Genomic DNA, 12,994 nt, shown 5'->3' with positions numbered 1-12,994 from the left:
ACATATCCACACACCAAGGAGCTCTGATTCAATGTATAAGAATTTTGATATATCTCGTTATCATATAAAGTGTTTTCTCTTATTTTCAAAATTCTAACTTCGACAGGTGAAATCAAAAAGGATGTTTAAGTCCTGGTCTGCTGTCTTGATTCTTGGATTCATCTTCCTGGAATCTGAAGGGAGACCAACGAAAGAATCAGGATATGGCATTAAATCCTATCAGCCTCTTACGAGATTACGACACAAGGTACGGCCGAGTTGTTAGTTTACTAAAGTGCTGTCCAGTTTATTTGTGAATTAAAAGATTAGACACGAGTTTACTATTCATTTAGGGACATTTATTTCCAAACATGCTTTCAAAAATGTTTATTTTATAAAATAATGAAACTTTAAAAATGGAAAATACCATCAACTAAAAATTGCAGTTTGGTGAATGAAATACTGTCTTGATGATGAATATATGTAGTGTGGTTATAAAACCCTTAAAGTGTCTCAAATTGAAAACAGCATATTACTTTCTATAAATCTCTATAACTATAACTATATATATACACATATAGTCACATACATACATGTTGACAAAATTCAACTTGAATAGGAATTATTGGATATTTTCATATAGTCATTAAATTTTAGGTTCCTTATCATAAAAAAGAGAAGTGTTTTGGGACAAATACTTTTTCATGTCTAACTTCTTCAAGATCAAAATAAACAAGTTTATCTCATGATGTCACATATGTAGTAAATATTAATTTTGTTCTGTTTCTCTGCTTTACAATGTATGTTTTGAGGTCAGAAACTATATCCATGCCTTTTCTCGTTTTGTGTGCACATGAGACACTGTTATAGTTAATGTTTGGTAGAGAATTGATGGATAAAGTGATTATATCTCACTGATTTTCTGGAAAATGCAAGACAACAGAATTGTGCATCAGAGTTAGCATGTATGAGAATTTTTTTCAGTAAAATTTACATGTTAAAATATCAATATACTTATCTATACAATTTAGCCCATTTTAAAAGAAAAGATATAATTAAATGAAATAAGCTTGAGAAGAACATACATGCTCCAAAATTTTTATATTTTAATATTTTTATTGTATGTCAATTTCTAAATCAGTAGAAATGATACTTGATTATTGGTGTTAAAGATCAGGACATAAGTTTTTATGAAAACATCACTTTTAAGCAGTTTTCTTCAGCTCTAAGATTATTCTATATAAGAAAGGGTTATTATGTGTGTAAGCCTGTTTGTGCTCATATGGTGTGTGTGTGTGTGTGTGTGTGTGTGTGTGCGTGTGTGTAAGTGGTTATTTAAAAGAGTGAGAAAAGGTATACTGAACAAGCATGTAAACAGAGAAGCAAGACAGTAGTTAGCAGTTTTTTTTTATAGTGTCTACTTCAGGGCCTGCCTCTAGGTTCTAGTCCTGGATTCCCGTCCTGAGTCACCACAATGAGCAATGTGTAATTGATTTTGGTCTTGTTCTTTATCATAGGAAAGAAAGCAAACTAAGACAGCCTATACATTCAGTATATTTTGAAACAAACAATAAAGGACTAATTTGTCAGATCACATTGAAATGTTACAGATATGAACAAATGCATTCATATTTCATCATCTCCAGCTGTATGTATCAAAAAAGTGATTAAAATTCATTTGTCTGTATCACAGTAAAAATGAGTAACGATAAACTTGCCATACTAATTATAGAAATCTTAAATATACTCTACAAATATATGTCTGAGGGAGAGCTGATTGTGTGTTTTACTAATGTGTTTATCCCACTACATTTATGCAACATCATCTGCGGAAATTCATTAGCACTCAAGAACTACAAAATGTGATCACTGAATCCAAACCCCACAAAGTTCTGCTCTCATTTTTTTATGTTTTAAAACTTTGACATGATGTACTCTTGCGCAAGCCACCTTCCTGCACATTTTCATTTAGTCATGCTGTAGTCTGGGACGCAGGACTGCTCTTTCTGCTTATATCAGTGACGTTATTATAACTCAGACAGTCGAATTGAAGGAGCTTCTCTGAGAGCAAGAGAACGCAGCAGCCACCATCAACAAGACAGGAAATATCAGAATTTAGGATAGAGGATGAGCGGATGGACCCTAAAATTAAAGGCAATGATCATAAATCAGCATGATAATGACCTGAGAGAAATATCTGCTTTTTAGACTGTCATCCCTGCTTTCTTGCAAGCAAATAACTGTATTTTATATTGTCTTCTGAGTGTGTACAGATGGTGCTTGTAACCTGGTTCTAGGGAAGCTTTCTAGGAGGGACTCACTAGGAGAAATAGAAATAACCTGGGTTATGGCTTTGTTAACAAAAATCTGCATCCTAGGCAGAGTTTAATAATGATAGACTACCCCTAGATACACGGGAGAGGACCTAGGTCCTGCCCCAAATGATGTGACAGACTTTGATGATACCCCATATACTGAGATCCCAGCTTCTTTCCACAGATAAAGACAAACTTGGAACTCCTCTTGCTATACATCATTCCATGTGACATTCCTGTTCCTTTGTGGTTTCTTGTTTCATTTTTATTTGTGGATTTCTCTCATCTTCACCTTTTCTTTATTTCTCCCCCACAACATTACTAGTTATTTAGATATAATATCTCAAAACAAGCTAGCCTCCTCTTCTTTGCATATCCTGTATCCTGTAGTATTTATATACTGGCATTTCCAGATATTAACAGACACTTTGCTTGTCTGACTGTAAATCTTCCTTCATCAGCACTTGTCTTGCCTCTTCTCTACCTACTGTTTTAACAGCACTGCCCCTGTATTGGCTGATGGAAGACTGTATGAAGACAGTAGTAAATTTTGAGTGTCGCTAATGGGACCACTTAAAGTCTTTTAAGGGTCTGTATCTCTCTTTGACCAGAGTGTTGTGTCCAGCTAACCTGGCAAATTGAAGTTGATGCATGTTTTATCCCCCTGAAGTCAAAGTGCTTCTTTGTGAGGATCACTGTGGATGAAGCCAAGTGTGTGAAATTTAATCATTCTCTAGAATGTAACTGCTCACAATATACTGTGTAATACAAAGAGCTGATTTGTGAGATATGATTTTTCTTTTCTTTTGCTTTTGTGCTAACATTGATAGATGTGACCCTAATAGGAAGCAGCAGGAGAGAAGTAAATGGAAAAAAAACACTAAGGCATCAACGCCAGAATCCCAGTGCTGAAAAACATGGACCTCTAAACAAACCAAGATCATCATTTCCTAACAGACAGGCTGGGGGCAAGTCTTAGCAATTACTTTGCTGCTATCAAGGGATTTCAGAAATTACTAAGATGATAATTGATTTATTTTGGTGAGGTCAGGAAATAATTTGGAGCAAACCTTGAAAGAAAATTTGGGGACAGGGCTGAGAGGAGTTAAAAACTTACTATGAAGTATTAGTTAATAAATGTTAAGGAGTTTAATAGTGAAAATGTACAGATAAATTTATTCAGTAAATGTTAACAAGGATAAATATTATTAAATCTCAAAATTGTTTCAGATAAACACCTTGTGTTTGCAAAATAAAGATTTTATTATTTCTCTCCCCATGGAAATCAATCTCAGTTTCAACTTGTGCATCCCCTACTCCATCTTCTGGTTGTGCAAAAACTGTATCTTGGGTTGTACAACCAAAGTAGAACAATAATTCAACAAACTTTACTGATAGAAACAGTAAGTCTAAGATATACCATGGGGTTTCATAAAATTCCTTTTTTTTAAACACAGAACAAGAAGATTGCTGTGAGTTGTAGGCTAGCCTGGGGTAGAAAGTGATTTTCAGGCCACGTTAAGTTGCAGTGTGAAAACCTTTCTCAAATTCAAATGATGAAAATATTTTCCGTTAATTTAAGAGACTGTGGCAACACTTGCTGAGCTAAGAGTTTTGCAAAAGTTTTAGTCATGCAGGATGAAAACTTCTGAAGAAATGATGTATGATACACTGGCTACAGCCAACAGCAATGAATTTCTACTTATTTTTGAGAGGGCAGGTCTGAATAATTCTCACCATACACACATACACAGAAAAATAACAAATATGTGAGTAATGGGAGCTTTACGACCTCAGTGGTAATGATTGCTTCATTATATATGTGTGTTGGTATATCTAGTTGTGGTCCTCAAGTGCACAAAAGGTTTGTCAAACATGTCTATAAAGATGATAAAAGAACACATGAAATAGAAACCCTTTTAGAAATGTGTTGTGCTTGGGTTACTTATAGGTTTAGACACTTTATGAATTTCGTTATTCTCATTTTAAAATATTAAAAGCAATGTTATAATAGTGCAACTTCTGATAAAGGGGAATTCTTCTGAGCTCCTTGGTCTTGTTTTTCATCCAAATACTTGGAGGCCAGAGAAAGATATAGTAAGCTTTCTTCAGCGACTATATTTGCATACTGTCATTAACCATGAAAGTCTGAGATTATTTTTCCCTTTCATTCACTTTATAGCTAATGTTTCTTTTTTTATACATAGCTTCACAAGTAGTGACATAAGTCATAATCTCATGAGTTAGAGACAAAGAACATGCCAATGTTCATAGCAATGGCAATAGGCAGAGTATCAACATTTGGACTGTATAATGATCATGTCGCTTGAAGTTGGTGAAAGCTAATGTTCTAAGAAACAATTCATGGCTTTTAACAGATATCCACGGTGATGTTATGTCAGATCCAGAGTAGGAAATGAATGATTATTAAAAGATACTATTAAAGGAAACTCACAGCACTTATCAAGTTCTTCACAGAGTCATGAAGTTCCAACCAGTTAGCATTGTAGTATCTTCAATATAGCTATGGTTCTTTACTGGGAATCTCTTCTGATCAAGAACATGCCTGAACAGGTAGCCTGGATTAAATAATGGCCAGTCCATGGTTTAGTTCCTAAGTTAAAAGCTGTGTGTGGATTGTTTTCTAATATATATTGAAACACACAGGAAGCCAAAACTAAGTCCATCTGTTTAAACTTAAGTACTGTGTGGACAAAGTCGACTGAAAACCCAGGTGAGTGATCATGACTTCATTCCCCCTCATACCCAGTGAAAATACTTTTAAAATCTTCAAGAGAATAATGCTGTATTAAGTTTTGGAAAAGATGTCTATTATTTCTAGCCAAAGTTTAGCTTTTTTTCCAGAGAAAATTATTTGGCATTTGATGGCCAAAGTCAATTTGCTTAGCCAAAACAACACAAGCAAGCTTATGTCTGGTGTATGAAATGCTCTAGCTAGGGCTCTTTGACAGAAGATTGTTGTTCCTTGGGAATGAACTCTCAAGGCAGTAGGTGGTTTGCAGAATAATGCTCCTCCTGTTTCTGTGATCTCACTCAGAATATCTTTCTCAAAGTTTTAAAAATATCTATTGGCTTGAAAAGGAGTTTTTTTCATGTTGGAATTCATCAACTAAATGTAAAAATTTGTAATGAATTATCATTCTATTTGTTTCTAGTTAGTACTAAGCTAAAAATGTATGGAGAGAAAATCCAGTATATACATATTAAAATTAAACCTACTTGTCAGGATTCCATATACTCCTCTCTATATAAGTTTGGGCACATATAAAAGTCTTGTTCCACATAAATATGTATTTATCTAAAGACCTGTGTCACAATGCTGTTTCTTAGCCATTCACTGTGTCTTTGTGTGTATGTGTGTTGGTGTGTGTATAGTGTATAAACTATTCTTTCCTTTGAAATGTTCAAAGATCGCCAGTGTATTAAGACATGAGTGTTGTAAAATACAGTATCATTGTTTATTTTCTTCTTTGTATTATGTTTAACATCCTAATTGTCTTATCATGAGAGCTAATTGTAATGTTTTTGTATGTGGGAAAATAATGCAATATCATATTGGTTCTGTAAAGAAAAACTCATCTGAATCTATATTAATTTATCACATTTTACCAATACATGTGTAGAAAAGTAGAGATGTGTTTTTATTTAGCCAATTTCCATGCTTCAAGTGTGTGTGTGTGTGTGTGTGTGTGTGTGTGTGTGTGCATAATATACGAAAGAAGGGCTATGATGCAGGATAAATAAAGCCACTTACCTGATATTTAAAATTAATATAGTTTCAAGTTGTCATTTGCAATCATTACTTTAATAAGTAAGTGAACTATATATTACTCCCAAAATCTTTAATTCTTAAAGTTTTCATATGAATTCAATAAGGAAAGTTGCATATTACAAATGATAAGAAATTTCAATTTAAGAACTCTATATTCAGTATGGTTAAGTGATTAAAACATTTGTAACATATAAATAATTAAAGAGCGGTGTTATTTTTACTTAATGTTATTCTTTAGGGTTGGCCTTTCCTGTTAAGAGAGCTATAATAATATATAGAAATCATGTTGTGTACACATATAAGCATATATGCATATTCACACACGCACACATACTCACACACACACACACACACACACACACTCACACACACTGCAGATAGGATGTGAGGGCTAACCCCTCACACTCTTTGTTGAAAGTGACACAGGGAGCTACTGTAAACATGAAACTATAACCCATGTTTCTCACCTTCCTGTTGTGCTCAGTACTCTAGCCTCAAGAAAATACTTTTATGCATGCATTCATTTACCAATGAAAAGTGCATTTTCTTATTATTGAAACACATTTATTAAGTGCCTCGTATATGAATAGCATTGAATAGAAGATTCCACATTGAATTCTCTGGAATACATGCTAATTCATCATGTAACTTTTAGTGAAATGAGCATCTCAAATGAGTTGAATGAAAACATGATTCAATGAAAATATAATTCAATATATATTGAAATGTATAATGAGGCAAGTGTCTCATAGGGAGAGCTAGGACAAAGTTTGCTTTATAGTAAGCTGTCTACAGGAAAATAAATGAGGCAATTAACTGTGTAAACAGGCTTAGATTAAAGGTGTTGAGCTTAAGGATTCAGACTGAGAATGTATTTATCATCTAGGTGGATTAAACACAGGACCTTCCACACAGATGGAGCTGTCAGCCATTATGATAGAGATGTCTAATAATAAGTATCTGTTTTAACAGGCAGTCAGTGCAAAGTGTGCTCAGAAATCTTGACTGTATTATTTGTTGCTATTTTCTTTTTATCACAGTTTTATTTTAATAATTGACATTAATTATAAGGGTCATAGTAGGCTAACAGCAAAAATGATAAGACTGAACATAGACTCCCATGTGTTCATATTTCCCCATAGAAAGCCTTTGTCCTTTATTTAGGCTGTGGAGCAGAGTGGGGAATTTCTTATGATCACCCAGTGATGCGTGGTTGTCATTCAAAGCTCACGGTTTGCACAAACATTCATTTCTGGCCTTGCTATAAAATCATGTGTAGCTTTGATGAGTGTGAGGTAATATAAATAGCATATTTCCATAGCCTAATTTTCTGCATTCTGCCTATTCGCCCCTTTTAAGAAGAGAATTCTTCATAATTTTACCTTCTGTATAAATGGAATCACACAGTAACTGGGTTGGCTTATATCATAGAGTGCCATGCTTTCAACGTCCCTGATTAGGATTTTATGACTTCTTGGCATATTTCTTCTTTAGAACTAAATAATATCCCATGGCTTGTATGCACATGTTTTATGTATATATTCACTTGCTGAGGGATACTTTGCTCACTTCATAGTTTTTGAAGAAAGCTGATGTGAATATAAGTCTATATGTTCACATTTGGCTGTGAGCATACATTTTCTGCATGATTGCTGACTCAGATGGTAAATATGCATTTTCCTATGAAAGAAATTGTTAAACTATATCTCAAATTACTATCTACAGTGTAGTGGCATTCTATTGTTCCCCCACCTTTCCCAGAATTTGGGATTTCACTTATTCTACAGTTTTATTATATTAACTTTTTAAATGTTTGATTCCATAATGACAAACATTTAAGGTCTTTTCTTAGCCCAATTGTCCCCATGGGTCTTATTTGATGATGATATATGACCAGGTTTTTGACTATGTTGTAAGTGAACTGTTAGTATTTTCTTTCCTTGGATGTAAAGAAGTCCTTTGGGTAACATTTTTAGATGCCTTTTATATAAGCTTTTAAGATAATTTGACTTGTTTTCTTGTTTTCCTTGGCAGTGTCTTTTTTTGTGAATACTATAAATTTTAATGATGCATTAGCTCATTTTTCATGTTTAGTGCTATCGTCTATTTTTGTGAAGTTTTTGAAGTGATTTCTTTTGTAAAGTTCTATTTTCCAGTTTTTTTTCTTTTTTTTAATTTGGTGTCTAGGCCTAGATTCTATTATATTAGTGTATGCAGATTCCAGATTTAATGCATTATCTCTGTGCCCCATCATTGTTTCATTTGTGTTTCCTTATCCAAGGTCTTGTATTTGTTTGCTAACAGCCATGTGTTTCAATGATGATGGTTCAGGTCTGAAGGACTAAGCAAGTGCCAATGAACTGTTACCTTCATTAAACCCCTAGTAACAATGGAAATAAGATTATGATAAAAATAACTGACAAAATACATATCAAGTGCCCCTCAACAGGAGAATAAGTTAGATGGACAGGTGGGAAAACTTGACAATAGATTAATAACTTGATGTCCCAGTTAAGACAAATGAAAACCATCCAAATATGACAGTGCTTAAGCTAATCTTGCATGTCTATTTGGTTTTTTGGCTTTGTAACTGCTTTATTATTCTTATGTTCTTAGATTATTTTTCACTTCAGGGGAATCTGGTTAGCCAAAAAACAATTATGTGCAATGTCTTCCAAGAAATGCCAACACTTTTCTAAAATAATATGTTATCAGGGTACTCGGTCTATTAAAGAGAATACATTTCTACAGTAAGTTCTAACTTTATCAATTATTAGCATATGTGTTGTGCTGTCTTGCTCATAACCAGACAAAGGCCCCTTTGAGAAGGACGGCTTTGCTTCTTTATGTAGGATGGCAGCAAGAGCACAAAGCCGCTGGTCTGCAGTGAGGAAGCAGAGACATGTGAATTCTCATGCTCACTGCGTTCTCTTCCTGTTCAGTCCATCTCCGAGCACTGAAATGACGTCACCCCCGGTTAGGTGCGTCTTCCCAGTTCAATAAATGCAACTTGGCTACTGCCTCACAGGCATGCCTTGAGCTTGGTCTACTAGGCAGCTGTTGACCATCACATTGACAAATACCGAAAACAACTTCAAAGCTAATTCCAATAAAAACTAACGAATAATGGTCAGCCATTTCAAATTCCCCTTTTAATTTTTTTCATTTAAGTTAGAAATAAGCTTGCTTCATATGTAAATCCTGCTCCCTCACCCTCCCCTCCTCCCATGACCCCCACCTCCCCACTCTCCCACCCAATCCCACTCCGTTCCCCAGGGTGGGTGAGGCCGTCCATGGAGGATCTCCAAAGTCTGTCATATCATCTAGGGCAGGGCCTAGGCCCTCCCCGATGTGTCCAGGCTGAGAGAGATTCCCTCTGTGTGGATGGGATCCACAAGTCCATTCATAAGCCAGGAATAAATGCAGATCTACTACCCTGGGCCCCATAGATTGCTGAGGCCTCCTCACTGACACCCAAATTTAGGGGGTCTGGATCAGTCCCATGCTGTCCTCTTCGCCATCAGTTTGGTGTCCATGACCTCCCCCTGGTTCAGGTCAGAAGTTTCTGTGGGTTTCATCAGCCTGGTCGTGACACCTTTGCTCATCAGTCCTCCCTCTCTGCAACTGGTTTCCAGGAGTCCAGTTTAGTGTTTAGCTGTGAGTGTCTGCCTCTGCTTCCATCAACCACTGGATGAAGGCTCTAGGATGGCACACATGGTAGTCATCAATCTCATTATCTGAGAAGGGAATTTAAGGTAGCCTCTCCACCATTGCTTAGTTTGCCAATTGAAGCCATCCTTGTAGGTCTCTGGAAATCTCGCTAGTGTCTGATCTCTCCTCAAACCTATAATGACTCCCTCTATTATGGTATCTCTCGTCCTGCTCTGCTCTATTCTTCCCCTGACTCAACCTTCCTGCTCCCCCATGTCCTCCTCTCCACTCCTCTTCTCCCCCTCTCTTTTTCCTAGCTCTCTCTCCTCTCCCCCCACCCTATGCTCCCAATCTGCTCAGCACATCCTGTCCCATTCTCTTTCTCTAGAGTACCAAGCCTATCTCTCTTAGGGTCCTCCTTGTTTCCCAGACTCTCTGGCAGTGGGACTGTAGGCTGCCGCTCCCCTGCTCCATGTCTAAAAATCCATATATGAGAGAGTACATACCATGCTTGTCTTTTTGTAACTGGGTTACCTCACTCAGTATGGTTTCTGCTAGTGTCATCCATTTGCATGCAAGATTCCGTTGTTTTCAAATTCTCTTTTTTAAAGAGCATAAATGTGGGCTCAATGGTTAGCTTTGGCTTGTTCCCAGCAATTCACAAAATAGATAAGTGGTTAAGTAAGTATTAGCTACCATACCAAAACTACTATTTTGTACCAAATAATGAAAAAACTCTTAGGAATTTGGAGTTTACATTATGTAAAAATGGAAATATTTTTTAAAATCATATGACAAACCTTCTACATTATTAAGTAGCAATTAGAAATGAAATGAAACACAAGTAACTTTGCTTATTTATGTTTCTTGCCTTAAATAATTTTCTTTATAAATGAAATGATAAGATGATTTATGGTGTCCACCATTCAGGTTTACTCATGAATGATAATACCAGTACAATTAACCTTAAAGATTCCATACAATCTGACTTCAAAGAGAGATTACTAGTTGCTTCAACATTCTTTTTGGATGAGATTAATGTAGAGCAGTGCTGTGACCTGAGTTATGCACCACTATGTAGTGTGACATGCTTCTTGCTTCACACTAATGGAAAGAACAATAAAAACTCTATGAGAAGCTTGCTTAAGATACATTAACCATGATCTGCAATGCAGAATAATGATGGCATATTTAATTTATGCCTTTACAGATGTCCCCTAATACCAGTGGATCTCAGGTTTTCTCTAGTGGCTGAAGGACATAAGGTTGGAACAGAGGTTAGCTTTAGTCAGTGTTGCAGAGGCTGTGCTTCTGTTTCTTTGTCCATCACATACACTGAGCTTTTCATTTTACTACTCATATGGAAACCAACTTCATTCTTATACATGATGGGAAATTATTTTTATCACTCATGGTGATCAAGTTCCATGCTTATAGACAATTTCAGAAAATTATAAATCAAATTAGTTACCAAATATGCTTTGTAGAACTTAATTTTATTAATTGAGGTCGATTTTTATAGTCTTTTATAGAGATTTAAATAATTCCTAATTAGTACCATTAACTTATTTCATTTGGACAGACTTTGAATTTGGATGTATTTTCAAATACTTGGTTTGCTTCATTCAGACTAAAATGCAACAGTACTGACTGAGATGAATGCAAACTCTGAATATCTTTTTTTTTTTGGTTTTTACGAGACAGGGTTTCTCTGTATTGTTTTGGAGGCTGTCGGTCCAGCCTGGCCTCGAACTCACAGAGATCTGCCTGCCTCTGCCTCCCGAGTGCTGGGATTAAAGGCGTGCGCCATCCACCACCCGGCAGCAAACTCTGAATATCTTTAACATGAGTATGGTGTGTATTTACTTGCAAATTTCCTCCAAATTATGCATATTAATGAATTAAGATTTTATGGATATGTGTACTCATTTTTCTGTGATTAACAAGTTATTTCTTTCAAATATTAAAACAGCCATCTCCACATTCAAAGGTAAATCTTAATACTGGAATGTCCTTTGTCTACTGAAGCTTAATCAAGTTATCAAATACAGTTAACTTAATTTTTCTCAACTATTGAACATTATCAAAATATTTTCACTTTATAATATAAAATAGTGATATAATATTCTTCAACAGAAGTTTTATTAATACACAAGAATGAAACCTTTTTCACTTTGAAAGAATAAAACAATATTTATAGCTCTCAGATTGACAAAACATTGGGAGACCAGAAAGAAGAACCTCAGGCAAATTACATATGGAGTAAAGCATAAAAACTACCAAAAATTCATTATTAAAAGGGTAATAGTAAATAACATCATTTTAGGCTTTACCGATTTTCTAAATGCTCCCACAGAGACATATGCTTTGATGCTTAAAAGTAGTAATAATACAAAATATACATCCATTATTCCATGACTGAGGAACTAAGAGATACCCCACATATTACTCATATTGTTTCTGTTACCAGAAAGGTGAAAAACTAGTTCAAAATCTATCTCTGGGCATTGACATTGGTTAAGATTTCAATAGCTGCAGAGAGTGCATATGAAGAGGTTGGAAAGATGGCACAGGGATAAAAGCATTCCATACTCTTCCAAAGGTTATAGGTTGAATCTTAGCACCTATATGGCAGCTCACAACTGTCTGTAACTTCAGTTCCAGCAGTTTTTTCAACTCTGACTTCCACGAACATCTACATTCATATGAAGGCACACAAACTATGCTAAGTTAGAAATAATAAAAACAAATCTTTGAAAGTGATGCAAGTAACCAGTCAGTGCTGATCAATATATACTCTTCTATATCACCAAACATCATTGTTTTCATTCTTATCTAGTATGCTTTGTCTGAGTATGTTGACAAATTGTGTGGATCTCTTTCAGAGAGGCAAGTTCTTTCTCCCATTGACAACAGATCTTCAGGCTTTCCATTCTTTCAACTCTGGATCTCAGGCACCTAGCTCTACTCTATTGCCTGAGATGTACTCCTACCTAGGGTAGAGCACATCAATTGATTGTCTAATGCCAAGAAGTCAGCTCTGAAAATATATATACATGTAACATTATATGATCTCTATAGGTTATATTTAAGAATATACATGTATATACAAATTCATATGTGCCTGTAGTATAGTAATTAATGAAAAAAAGAAGTCACAAATTTGAAAAAGAATACAGAGGAGTATTGGGGAGGGTTTAGAAGGAGAAAAGGGATGCGAGAAATGTTCTGATTAAATTACAATTCCAATAATGAA

The 12,994-nt window shown here is 35.3% G+C and overlaps 1 protein-coding gene across 2 annotated transcripts in view; it reads left to right on the top strand.

Moving 5' to 3' along the window:
• Fstl5 (follistatin like 5) overlaps positions 1 to 12,994 on the top strand; it is a 579,517-nt gene that overhangs the window by 68,901 nt on the left and 497,622 nt on the right. For both annotated transcript variants that reach the window (XM_040752632.1, XM_040752631.1), the window contains exon 2: positions 107 to 247. In XM_040752632.1, the coding sequence (XP_040608566.1) occupies positions 122 to 247 (126 nt within the window). In that variant the 5' untranslated portion in view covers positions 107 to 121. The remainder of the gene's footprint in view (positions 1 to 106; positions 248 to 12,994) is intronic.

This window comes from Mesocricetus auratus, unplaced genomic scaffold, assembly GCF_017639785.1.
Source record: "Mesocricetus auratus isolate SY011 unplaced genomic scaffold, BCM_Maur_2.0 Super-Scaffold_100009, whole genome shotgun sequence".
NCBI classification, from domain to species: Eukaryota; Metazoa; Chordata; class Mammalia; order Rodentia; family Cricetidae; genus Mesocricetus; species Mesocricetus auratus.
This window is presented reverse-complemented; position numbering and strand designations above follow the sequence as displayed.